At 34.2% G+C, this 14,217-nt stretch overlaps 2 protein-coding genes across 2 annotated transcripts; one reads left to right on the top strand and one right to left on the bottom strand.

The window, feature by feature from the left end:
• Positions 1–606: 606 nt before the first annotated feature.
• On the top strand, positions 607–5,413 carry LOC100366971 (uncharacterized; the record flags this gene model as incomplete). Its single annotated transcript, XM_002736673.3, has 7 exons — positions 607–724; positions 1,144–1,299; positions 2,483–2,687; positions 3,039–3,165; positions 3,754–3,858; positions 4,696–4,842; positions 5,266–5,413. Coding segments are annotated over 7 exons (897 nt in total), but the record flags the coding sequence as incomplete, so codon positions are not given.
• On the bottom strand, positions 5,395–14,087 carry LOC100367126 (palmitoyltransferase ZDHHC12-B-like). Its single transcript, XM_085492320.1, has 5 exons — positions 13,703–14,087; positions 10,861–10,994; positions 8,840–8,980; positions 8,300–8,466; positions 5,395–7,906 (listed from the first exon to the last, which is right to left on the bottom strand). Exons 1-5 carry the CDS (start codon positions 13,812–13,814, stop codon positions 7,588–7,590), a joined length of 873 nt encoding a protein of 290 aa, XP_085348446.1. The 5' UTR covers positions 13,815–14,087; the 3' UTR covers positions 5,395–7,587.
• Between the last annotated feature and the right edge of the window lie 130 nt (positions 14,088–14,217).

Genomic DNA, 14,217 nt, shown 5'->3' with positions numbered 1-14,217 from the left:
ATATATGTCTAAATATGTTGCGTTTATACACAATATTAATAATAACAGATTAATATTAGGTACGACCGACTGTTGACAGTTTAATAGACACAGTATACATGTGGGTATTCATGTACAGTCAAACTTCTGTTACACTTTCCCAAGGTGATGGCCACCTTTGAGCAGTCCAAAAACAATTGAATCCGTGAGTTCCTCTTTGACACTGCTTGGGTCAAATGGATGAACCGATAACAATTTTTGATTTATGAAAACACTGTTGATGGGGATAATTCTATAGAAAACTTGCAGGAATATGCATAGCAGCTAGACCCAACCCCATATTTTTGAGGGACCATTTATTCTAAGAGTATGCAACTTATTATCATCATTCTTCTCTAAATCCCTAAAAACAACCAGTATTTCCTTGTGTTTTATATTACAACTGAATGTGAATATATAGTGTCTTTCCTTTCTGATCATCAATTGCTTTCAAATGTAAGATACCCTCTTTCTTGCCTACAAAATAATTTACATATGTTTTTACTACTTAGTTAATAACGTGTATTTTTCTTTAATAAACAGATACGTTTTAATCGTGTGTTAAAGCCATATTTTATGACAACACTTCGAAAGATGATGATGATGACACAATCATCTATCGACCCATCTGAGTTCCAAAGTGTACAGTACACTGTCAAGGACAAAGTGGCCAATATTACATTGAATAGACCCAACAGATTGAATGGTAAAGATTGTTCTGTTTGTAGATTCTTGTTTTGACTGCCTCAAAGTATATGATTTAAATATGTTTGCATGTTTATAAGCTAAATTAACTGATTATCCATGCTAGGCATTTATTGTAGTGGTCTGATTGGGTGGTAGGGAGGGGGTAGGAGATTTCAAGCTGTTTTGCTCAAAACTTAAGTGATGCTGAAATACACAATACCTGATGGTTGCATGATGGTATGCTAACTACAAATGACAAATCTGAATTCAGTATCATTCACAGTCTATGCATGTGTTTTCTCTGGGAAAGGCAACAATGTTTTTTGTCTGGCCTGATAAACAATAACATAACTAATAACAAGTGAATTTTTGAAAATATTTATATATACATAGTGATTCCAACTGATAACTTTAAAACATTGTGTATTTTGTTAATAGCTATTGGTATACATACACCCAAAGAAATTTACCAATCGGTATTACTGGCTAATAATGATGAGAATGTTAAGGTGATTGTGTTATCAGGAAAGGGTAGAGCTTTTTGTTCAGGATATGATCTCATTGACTTTGCTCAATCTGAGAGAGGAACATTTGGTAAGTACATGAACAGCGCCACCTAGGGTTTTGGCTACTGAGTAGGTCTCACCCTAGAGTTAAACAGTCCATAGACGACAGTGTTCAAGTCTGACACCACAATTGAATTTGATTTGTCTAGTAGGCAACAGATGTTGAAAGTCCCACAAATCAAACTACACCAGCAACAACCTTCCAGCTGACTGCTAACCCTAAATGTATCAGTCCACCATTCAAAACCAGCTGAATTTTAGGAGGGTATTACAAAGAATACAAATCTTGTTCATTCACCGGAGTAAACACGCGTCATTGTTACTGCAAGAGGCCTGTATCAGTGTATGGTCGAAGGGAGACAACTCGCGGTGTCTCCAATGCGGAATGTTCTTGACTCTTTTCATCAGTGCAATCGTAAAATCCGAAGTGGTTTCGAAGAGTTCGAAGTAATATGTAACGATTAACATGATTGACTGAGTTTGCTCTGACGGGCGGTGAAGAGCTTTCATTTTTCTTTTCACCAATGGCGCCATTTTATTGTTTCAATTGTTAGCTGCGTTGGATCGTTGTTTACAAGTTTCATGCAGCGATAATGGTGAAATTGGTTACACAGTCACAGTCAGCTGTGCGAGGGATCGATAAAGACATTAGGAACAAATTTCGTTGGGCTTGACAAGGAAGTGACTTTGACTATGCAAATCGGGAAGAAAGATGAAGTGGTAACTGAAAAATTGAGTGACTTCATCGGCAAGTGCAAGGGCCCGGGAAAGGTGCAGTGTCTGTATTGTAATGATTTGATCAACTGCGGTTCTCGGACCCCGGCTACTTTACTTTCAGCTGAAAATTAAAATTCTCACTCTCATCCCTGAATGTATCAGTCCACCATTCAAAACCAGCTGACTGCTCACCCTATATGTATCAGTCCGCCATTCAAAATCAGCTGACTGCTCACCCTATATGTATCAGTCCGCCATTCAAAACCAGCTGACTGCTCACCCTATATGTATCAGTCCGCCATTCAAAATCAGTTAGTTTTCCTTTTATTTGCATTCAAGGCTGGTATTATATTAAATAAAACAGTTTTTAATACAACCATGCCATCTCTTGTAATGTTTTTTTTTTTAATATAGAAGGATACATTTAGATTAACAATATTATAGACTCAATGAACACACAAATAGAAAGAATGAAATTTTTGTCCTAATTATAGGGAGTCAAAAAATGCCATGGGATCCGTACACTGATTACAAGGTTATGGCTTCATGTACTGAAGCGTTTATGTCACTATGGAAAAGTTACAAACCTACAGTGTGTAAGGTACATGGATTTGCAGTTGCTGGAGGTAGCGATATCGCATTGTGTTGTGATATGGTAATCATGGCGGATAATGCAAAGATAGGATACCCACCCTCAAGGTAATTTGTGCCTCCTAGTTGTACTTTGGCACAGAACAATAATTTCTCCACATCAAAAGCAGCCAAACCATCTCAAAACATACAAATGGTTTGAGGAAAGTGGACATATACATGCAACTATAGATACCAGTTTTTAAAAATTGTGTCCCAGACATTGATTAAGGCAGATAACTTTCGACCAGCCCTTTGAGAAAGTCCCTGTATTAAAGATTATTTTCAAGTACCTTCATTCTCATTTCAAGTTAGCACTTCCTCATACAATATGATGCAGCAAAGAATTCATTATTGTTTAAATGTCAGAAAAATATAAAAAATTATATTCTATTTGGATTTATATATGTATTTTTCCAGAGTATGGGGCTGTTCCACTCCAGCCATGTGGGTGTACAGAGTAGGTCCTGAAAAAGCCAAGAGACTTCTGTTTACTGGTGATTTGATCACTGGTAAAGAAGCCACTGACATGGGACTTGTTTTACAGGTACTGTCTTTGTTTCACACATTATGTCTATAGTCACATTTAAATTGCATGTAAATTTGTTGTGTGATCCACTTGAGAATAAAAACAAGATGATTGTTGAATATTCAGTGCTTGTAGATTTCATTCAATTTTAGCTTGAACATCATAAAGGATTGTTTATATTTTTATCCAATCAAAGACTGTTGATTCATTGTTATACAGAATGTAGTTTCCATCTATTACCATGTATATGCAATTGTTTTATGATCCATTATGACAGATTGGTGAGCATTTCTCATACTGTAGAATACTTTATCTTCGCTTAGAATTGATTTCCTCTGAAGGAATGATTCAGTGAAAATAAAATTCAGCGAACATACTTTTTTCCTAGTTTTTACATACAGCTCATCAAAAATCAGTGAAAATAAATTGCATACAAAACATCAAAGACGTCTATTCAGCAAAAATTAATTCCATCTAAAATAAAGTATTTTACGGTACATTAATTTGATTCCAACTTGATGCTGCAGAAGATGCAAAAAACAAAAGAATTTGTTACTTTGGCCAATGAGGGTACTATGAGTCTGATTTAGTCATTCTGATTTCTAGTCAGTGCCAGAAGACAAGTTGGATGATGCTGTTGATAAGCTTGTACAGAGAATGGTGAATGTTCCGTCCAATCAACTATTCTTTCAAAAACAAGTTATAAACCAGGTATGTAAATATTGATTAGTGATAAAACCATTACTTTGTGCAAAGTGCATCACAATCTGATTAGCCCTTTGAATGTCATCAGTCTCTTTTTTGTAACTTTTCAGAAATAGAACCTGCAGAATTTTTTTCATGTTTCTCCAAAAATGTTGATCAAGACCTTAATTAAAATTTATTACCTATATTAAAATTAACAAAGAAATAATAAAAAAAATGTGCAAAATATTTGTGGAGAAAAATGGCACTCAAAGGTTTAAAATCTAAGACGTTAGTATTCATGGTCTTTAACAACATATGACTGATTACCCAATCATGTTGAGACCCAATAGCCAATCAAAACTTGGGACTAAGAAAAATATAAAGCTCATTAAATTCCCAAACACCTATTAAGGCAAAATGTCTGAAATATTGTAATACCATAGGATAGTAAGATGACTAATATTCATTTCTATTCGGTATAAAACTTGAGATGTATGGTATAGGTATGGCATACCAGTCCTCTGCAAACTCAAAACAATCCCTTTTCACTGATTTTTTGAAATTTACCCACTGACTTTATTTTTTAACAAGCTAATTTTAGTCCAAGAAATTAATGCCTTTCTGCATTCGATATGTTTCGTTCAGGTGGTTTCCACTGCCAAAATACTATTTTAAAAAGTATCTGTTTTTTGTTGGTTTCACGTAAATGTGAGCTTAAAAAAGTATATCTCTTTATTTGCGAAATTCAGAAAAGACAGGCGTGTCCCATGACCATCCATGTACCCATCCCTGGGCGTTGATCCCTGTAAACATTATAAGGAAACTCACTTAATTAATCACTTTATATTAAATATTAATCAGGCTGTGGAACAGATGGGTCTATCTTCAACACAGAGATTAGCTACATTTCTAGATGGCATGACCAGACATAGTCCAGAGGGCGTTTTGTTCCAGCAGAGAGCATATGAAGCTGGGTTTAAACAAGCTGTCAAAGAAAGAGACTCTGGGGTATGTACATTGTTCATATTGTCCACTTTACAACAAATTTTGTTTAGAACATTTTCAAAATATTGTGGGCAGTTTATTACTAGGATCAGCAAATTTATATAGGATTGAATATTATGCGTTGATTCATCAAAATTTATAGTTCTTGTCAATTTTTTTTCTTCTGAAATTGACGAGAGCATGGTGATTAACATGCTCAGTTTATTTTAAAATTGTAAAAAAAAACAATCATGCTTCTGATTTTTTGTGAAAATTAACTTCTCTTTTGTAACCTAAAATAGTAAAAGCAGATGTTAACATTTTTCACAGACTCCTATGATGAAACCAGAAACATAAATATTTTTTCTGGACTTTAGATTTGTGTCAATATTTGTCCAGTTAAGCGTTTAACCATAGCTTACATGATTTGTATGTTTCTTTCACCAGGATGAAACTGCATGGTCTGGTCCAAACTCGAAATTATGAAATGTCCTCCAACTGACAAGATGCTTAAATCACCAGTCTTTGTGCTGTGGCACATTAAAATGATTATTTTAAATAAATACATCAGATATATATATATATATATAGTAAACTTTATTGTTGCTCCTGTTTAATTAATTACAATAATGTTGTGTACATTTCTGACAAACTAAGCAGACATAGATTACTGCTAAGGTTTGATGAAGAGGCTCATACACTCAAAAACAAACGCGTCTTACAGACGCACATTGGATTAACTTTTAATATAGTTACAATGTGAATTAAAACATGTTCCTATATAGGGTTGCAGTTTAATTTGAGTTTAATTAAACTGAATTAAATGCAATACAACATGGAATTGCATTTTAATTCAAGTTTTAATATCCTGTGACATGACATAGAAATGTTTGTGAAGCTTAGGTTTAGTAAAGGAGGTAGGTATGGTACAATTATATTATATAAATTGAACCATACCTTCCCCCTGAACTTGATTTGAGTTTGATTAAATATTAATATAAATTATGTAAATAGTGAGGGTCATCATAATTTCCTAACCAGTTATGCTCTAGTAATTTAGTAGAGTAGACAGTAGTTCTAAAGTATATCAAAGAAAGCTTAGAAAGAACTCCCGTGTGCTGAGAATATTGGAGACACATTAAAATTAATTCAAAATTTAAGATTTGCATTTCAAGCGAGAAGCTGAGCAACTAATATTTGTCTGCTATTTGAGATGCACAACATGAAAACAATGTGATTTACATTATCAAAATTTATTATACATACAGAAATACATTTGATTTTTTATCCATGGTTTTTAGTCTAATAAATTAGAGCACCTGTGTGATGAATTCAATTTAAATCTGTTTTTTTAAGATATCAGGAATAGGCTAATAATAGATAAACATTATGGATGTTTATCAACATGAAACTAATCACATCTGTGGACTACCTCAATGAATCATACAAATTAAGCAATTATGCAAAGATTTAGTCTGTATATTGTTTCAGGGTGCACATGTACAAGTGATAGTACTTGAAATATCAAAAGCTAAAAATTGATTAATTATGCAAATTAGGTAATTAATATTTCACATATCTGTCTGCATTGTCCTATGTATCCAAGTTTCATTGAAATGTGATTAGTACCTGATATATCAGTGGAAAAGCCGAATATTGATTAGTCATTATCCAAATTAGGTTAATTATATGAATCAATTTTTACCCAAAACTAATCAAATCAGTACATTAGTCCAGAGCATCTATGCAACAAGTTTCATCAAAATCCAATGAATGGCTCTTTGGACATCAGTGGCTGTGTCATGGAACAGCTAAAAATTACCGGTAGCTAATTATCATGCCAATTAGGTAATTACTATATTTTTATTATCCCTGTTTACTCCACAACATGATGACTGTGAATGTGACAGTCACAGTTAACAAGTGCGTGATTGGACAGTGGAGCGGCGACTTGAAGTCTGGGTGCGATGCAAATGTATCAAAACAACCTTTATTGTAGCAAAACAACTTCAACAACGTTGGAAGCAATTGCTGTACATTTACCGACAATGTTGATAATAACTTGCTGTAGTGTAGCAATATTTAGTTAAACATAATCGTTCAATGAATGATGATAGTAATATGCATGGATTTCAACCAAAACTTAAGCAATTGTGCGCATTGGCCCAGAGCATCTATGCACCAATTGTCATTAAAAACCAACATATGGTTCTTGAGATATCAATGGAACTGACTGACAAACACACAAACACACACACACACAGGATAACTGCAAAGACTCCCATTGTGTGCTTCGTACACGGGAGTCAAAAATTGTACTTTTTTGGCCTTGATAAAATTAAAATATAAAAGAACATTAATGTTGCTCGTCTCAAGAGGAATATAAGATTGTAGACATGTTATGATTGAGCGTAATGTAAATCCTAACAATATCATCTGATGAGCTGGAAGTGAGAAGATACTTCTAACTAGTAAGTAAACATCTGTCACATTATACATCACTTGGAGATGAACAATATTCCCGCCACAGACAAAACAAATGACTAATGGTATACAAGACATTTTGTTTTTGCGATAATTTCCTTGCCACAAATACTTTGATGTCAGACATCCAAGTGGTGAGCTAAGGTTACAGATGTAACATTTCATCTACCACTAAAAAATACTAATATTTATGTACACTGGTTTAAATTAATATGTATATTTTCATTGAGCCATATGGCAGTACTAACATGAATCATTCAGTTATATATGAAGAGCTGTCAAAAATCAAACAATTCTTGCAATACTATTTTTATAGTACATTAACTCCCAACGCCGCAGAGCACAGTAAAACAGAAACTTTACAAAGTTTTTCAGCAATCCTTCATCAAATGGATTTTCATCATCATTGAGGTCCTTGAGATACTGAATTCTTTGTCTTGACATAAATTCCCATGTGGTAGTATTGACAGCAATGAGGAAGCTATGACATCCTAAAAGTAGACCAGCCACCATTAATCCAAACAATAATAATGCAAATGCAAATATGAAGAAAAGATTGTACTGTAGCCATTCCTCCCATTTTTCCTGATGCTTGAAGGCAGACCTGAAGCAAGAACACAAAATAACATTCTTCTACATGTATATATAAATTTATCAGATATTCAATTTGGTGTATCACAGCCATACTACACAAGTGTACAAGTATTTTAGCAAAATACAGGTGGATTCTACAAGGTTTTTATAATAATACAGCAATGTGGGAATCAACCAATGACATCCCTGTAACCACAGAAAGATTTGACCATGGTAATAAAAATACCTCCATGCTTTTTAGCTAGCAAGTTACTTTATCTTTATATCCACAATTGTGCTAATTCAAGATGTACAGTGTAGCTATTTCAAAATAAAGTATATTTTCTTAATGAGATTGTTGGTACTTAATTCTGTAAAATTGCATGCAGATACATGTACATGTATTATTGAAAATATTACTTGCCATGTAATCTTCAGAGACCACATAATTAGAGCAGTTTCTGTTAGCAAAAACAACCAAAAGTAGCGATGATTTCTCTCCCCAACGCAGTTATCCAACCAAGGGCAATGATGATCAAATCTGTGAACACATTGTTTACACTCTCTACAGTGTTTCACTCGCATTGGTTGCTGCAAAACACAAAAACATACATGTATATGGCTTCAATTAAAATTGTTTTTGAAAGATTTGCTAGGATATCATTATGTATTACTAATTCCATAGCGATATTGTTGCTACTTGCTATGATTGTTTTACAAGAAGAGCCTTATTGTCAAATAGCAATGGCCACGATAGAGTGTCTATACACATAAAAATTAAATTTATAAAGATATTTCATTCACCATGAATCTGATTTTCAAGAAAAGGTGTCAAACAGGCAAAAATATTTGTTTACTCAATATCACTGAACAAAATGTGGAGATATTTGACATTTCCCTAGCCATAGAAAACAATGGTCAATTGCGTATATACAGATAATTTCAAAGTTTCCACAGGACTTACCAATATTTTACAGTAGGAACATTTTTTGAGTTTAATCTTTGGAGAGTCAAGCATTTGAGAGGCTTCTGATCTGCCCTCTTCCATCTCCTCATCGCTGGTACTATAATCATCATTGTTGCCAAGCCTCTTGGATTTTGAATTCTGCAAATATACCACATGGATATTATTTTATTATGTCTGGGAGCTTTACTTATATGCCGCAACTACCATATATATTTTGGAAGCTCAACGAGTTGCTGGTAGCAACATGGTAATATTGGCTATGTAATTCATCAAGTTTATGTTGGTATTTGCAATCAGGTACAAAAGTACATAACCTGCACCTAGATTTGGATTGATTGATACACTTGTATGTAGTATGACAATTTTACATAGTAGTCAAGTTACCGTATTTGTCTTCAATTAGACGCCACTTTGTTACACATTCATTTCGTGGTGGCGCTTATTTGTGGTTAAATTTGGGCAACTTTGTTTCAAATGGTGCTTATTTCAAGCACTTCAAGTTCCAGTACCGGTAACTGTGTTTCATCAAGCCATTGTTTTACATTACAGTCTGACGCTTAGTCACTGTAGCCTTAATTACCTGTTTTCAGACAGTCTAGAAAGTTATACAAAAATTATCATCCTTTAGAAAACATTCACATTTTGTCGTACGATCAACAGAAAAATAAATGCATCGCTTAGTAGTAAATGATCACAATAGCGAAATCCGGTCATGCTGCATTCCACAGTTATGATTATTACTCAGTAGTAATTATGATAACGTCCAAAAAATAAAATGCAAGTAAAATTCAACTTAATTTCATCGTAAGCAAATAATTCCAGTCGCATGAGGACGTTCTATGCGATACGATATATGCCATGCTTCCTGTGTCAGAGTTTACCTGAAACGTGTTCTTTGACTTGATAGGTCAAGTTGTTAATCATCCAATCAAAATGCTGGATGTTGCCAACGTGACCAAATTACCATAGCTCATTTAAATAATGTATGAACGCAACGCGGCAGAGATTTACCGATGTTTGCGATCTTTTGGCTTTGATTTTAGTGTGATTTTTTTTTTCAATCAAGAAATTAATTATTTTTGGAAAGTAAACTGAGCATTTAAAGAACAACTTTAAACTGTTTACTGTAATAACAGCTCATTTGAAACAAAACATTTTCACGTAGTTTTCGTGTTTATGGACTTACTGCGAAATTCGCTAAATTAAAAACCACACAGATATTTTGTACTTCTACAGTAAACCAAAGAGACATAGAGATTATAGACCGATTGTTAAATATTGTTAGAAACAAAACCAAATTTTTTGCATAAAAACCCATCGCACAGTAACAGTGGGGGACATACGCGATCACGTCTATCACTACTAACCGGTAACCGGTAGTCAATCCGCCGGCCGCAATTCACAATCATTATGTGGCAAAATTTCAACTCTGTCTGGTGGTTAATTTGGGTGTAAAATACGATATTTTCGTGGCACTGGCGCCTAATTGAAGGTGGTGCTTAACTGAAGACAAATACGGTATGTGTACGTTTCCAACACTTCCCTATGAATACCCGGTATATATGGGAAATGATCCTGCATCAATTTTTAATAGTTATTATTATTAAGCTTAACAAGCAAAGAATCATGAATCTGAAAGCTTGCTCGAAAGAATAAGAAATGAGTCAATAATCCTGCAAAATCTTCTATTTTTGTGAAGAGAATGCCTAGTTTTGTTAACACATTGCCTGCTGTAAGGCTCTACAGAATAAAACAGCATCAGCAGGAAGTATGTTGATAAGCACTACAGGTCAGCACATTGGTTGGTTCGCATTTTCCTCACCAAATAGAACGTTATACTCCTAAACCTAATATATCTGGTAGCCTCTGTGCTAAATGTTACCTAGTGCTAGGAGAATCAAACCCATAGCCTCCCTAATGCAATCAAATTATTGAAGCGATTCAACCACATTACAAGGTTAATGTATACTAAATATACCAGAATATATGTGAATGCTTTGTGTAATCAAGTTACCTACCCTATGTTCAGAGATGTTCACATAACCAGGGTCAGACAAACTGGCAAGAAAATAGAAGTTCATTGGCACTATCACACATACTATGTAGATGATTGGTATTAAATATTGACCATCTTTCACATCTTGACTTATTTCTGCAATAGAATTAAATTTAAATATGAAATTGTTATACCATATACATGTAGTAGTACATGTGCTTATGAAAATTACAGAAGTGTTTCAATGGTCAAAATTATATTATTATTTTAATGATTCAGTATAAATGCTATTTTTAGTCCCTGTTCGGACGAAGTCCGAAAACGGGAACTTGTAATTCGGTCTTCGTCCGTCCGTGCATCTGTCCGGAGTCATATCTCAGAATCCCTTGAACCGATTCTGTTCATTCTTTGCATGTGTCTAGTACTTTATGTGGGACATGTGCACATGCAATGGTTTAGCGATTCGATTCAAAATGGCCGACTGGCAGCCATCTTGTTTTTTGAAAATGTTGTATTTTGGACATGCTTTGTCAGTTTTCATTCAAACTTTGTACATAGGTCATACATGTTAGGATACATGTCCTGACCACCCGTGAATTCCTGAGTCTGTCCGTCCGTGTGTCCGTGTGGGACATTTGCACATGCAGTGGTTTAGCGATTCAATTCAAAATGGCCGACTGGCAGCCATCTTGTTTTTTTGAAAATGTTGTATTTTGAACATGCTTTGTCAGTTGTCATTCAAACTTGGTACATAGATTATACATGTTAGGATACAGTACATGTCCATGATGATTTATTTCGTAATTGGATCAAAGATGGTCGACTGGCAGGCATCTTGTTTTTTTTTTATGCGGTATCTTGGACGTGCTCTGTCAGTTTTCATTCAAATTTGGCACATACATGTACTTTATACATGTTAGGATGCATGTCCATGACAATTTGTTTCAAAATTGACAGCCATCTGACTTTTGGCCTTACTACTATATTTCCACAATTTATGTACCATTTTCATTTGAATTTGGCACATACATCATATATATCAGTGTGTTTCATAATCAGATCAAAGATGGCCGAATAACGACTGTTTTTATTTTTGGCCATATTACTACTACACGAAACACATGTTTTGATATAAACAATCTGTTGTATACGCCACTTGGAACTCAAGTTTCAAGGACACGCTCGCGACAACCTCTCCGCTTTAATATGACGAGCACAAAGAGAACTTTCAAAAATTTAACTAGGACTGTGTCATTTTCAATGACTTGTTGAAACTGTTGTATGTTTACAATAAAAATTTTCACTTGACTAGATCACATTGCAAACTCTCAGTAGACCCGCAAAGCAGAGTAGAGAAAATACATGTAAGTAACTTTCTCAATTTGACAACCATACTGCAAAGACTCCTATTGTGTGCTTTGTCAAAAACTGGAAATTCACATTAAAAGTTAGCAGGTCTTGTATATTCTGCTTATCAAATCAAAATGTGCTGTGACAGGCAGACAGGTTGCTGGTTATAAGCCTGGTAACAGTTCTATAATATCATACACTGTAGCCGCGTTATAACAACTGATTGGGGGACATACAATTACTGGTAGTTTGTTATAGTGAAATGTTCACTATATTGAAGCACATATTACATTGGGTTTGTTGTAAGCAATGAACATGCTATGTGTTCATTATATCAGGAAATTCATTATAAAGGTGTTCATTATATTGAGGTTACAGTGTATTGTGTTTTGGGCAAATGTCAAATGAACATACACAATGTTTGGTAATTTGTAATCCTGGTATACATGTACTAGCAGTATCGATGGGCAGAAATTATAATCTTTGTAAATTTCTAGTCGTCATGTTAGGCTAGTGACTTATGAAACTCATAACTTATGAAGACATAAATAGGTAGTCTGTGTGTCTTGGTGTATATTGTCACATCTCCTGTATTTCCATTTTATTTCTTAATGATGTCAATGTCTCACTGCAGATATGATGCAAGATCATTATCAAATATTACAATGGAATTAATTAACATTGTTATACAAATTAGGCAATATGCTGTTTTCCTTTGAGATGATTTTTTTGTATCATCCCTACAATGTTCACTTTTTGAATTCTGGAGATACTAAGACTTGTGCACAAAGAGACACTCGCCACTTCTCTGGTTAAAAGCTAATGTTGAAGGGCAGCTTTATTATAAAAAACATGATCAGCACATGGTCAACATACATGGTGCAATGAGACTATCATGGCCATGATGCATGATTATGTAACCTTAACTCAATGAATAAAAATACATCATAAACTTATGCGGCTACTTGGAAAAATAAAGCAACATAAAAATGCATTTAGAACAACATTATTAATATAGTAAAGTCAAATATACTACAATTTCAAAACAATATCTCTAAACACAAAGATAGCTATGAGCAAAATTGTGTACATTCGAAATTGTTGCAAAATTGACATAGTAATCTTCACATACGGCATATTAAAACCAACATAGGGATAGATTGTGTAATGCTGCAGTCAATGTCACCCTATACCTCACAGAGGTTAGTGAAGATTTGAAATTCAGTATAGATACGTATTCCTACAGAAGAAAACTATAATACATGTACACATAGTCAAGAAACAGTGCACATATACTTGGTCCGTCTCCTAAAACAAGAAAACACTGTCTGTCTAGCATAGTTCAATTACAGCAAGAAATACGAGTGATACTATCTAATCACATCTTTAATCATAAACAAAATACAGCACCTGAGATTTCTGATAATCACAAAATGAACTTTTGTTGTTATGTACATGTACGCAAACGAAATTTTCCCTAGTATTTAGTAATATTAATAGTATAATAAACCTACCTGTATTTTTGATGAAAAATGTAATAACTACAGCAAGGGTTAAACCACAATGAATTGCTCTAACAAATACACTCGACGAAACAACCCAGAAAAGTTGTTGGTCTGCTGCCATTTCTGATAAATTTGATTGTTTTGATTCAGATTCTGGAAGACGAAAACGAATCAGAACACAGCACAGAGGTCAAATAAAGTTCGACTGTCACGCCGGTTCCCAATTTTTCCCGAAAGATTTTCGCCTCGCAAGGCAAGCAGATAATCAACAGTTTGTACCACACACCTCCATAGTCCAGAAAATAAGATAAAATCAAAGAATTTCATTAAATTTCACGCACAATCCATTTCTACGACAACGTTACTGAAGTCACGTTGCGTTTGAAAACACGCGAGAGTTGGCGCTGTAAGTCACGTCTTTTTTAGTATCGAATTCTTCGCATATTAACAAATGTAAATTCTTTTGAAAAAAATGACATATACCTGTCTATAATTTTCATATTTTTTTTATATATTGATAGAAA

This window comes from Saccoglossus kowalevskii, chromosome 17 (genome assembly GCF_978046115.1).
Source record: "Saccoglossus kowalevskii chromosome 17, keSacKowa6.1, whole genome shotgun sequence".
Taxonomy (NCBI): Eukaryota; Metazoa; Hemichordata; class Enteropneusta; family Harrimaniidae; genus Saccoglossus; species Saccoglossus kowalevskii.
The sequence above is the reverse complement of the archived record's forward strand: the minus strand, read 5'-3'. Positions and strand labels throughout refer to the sequence as shown.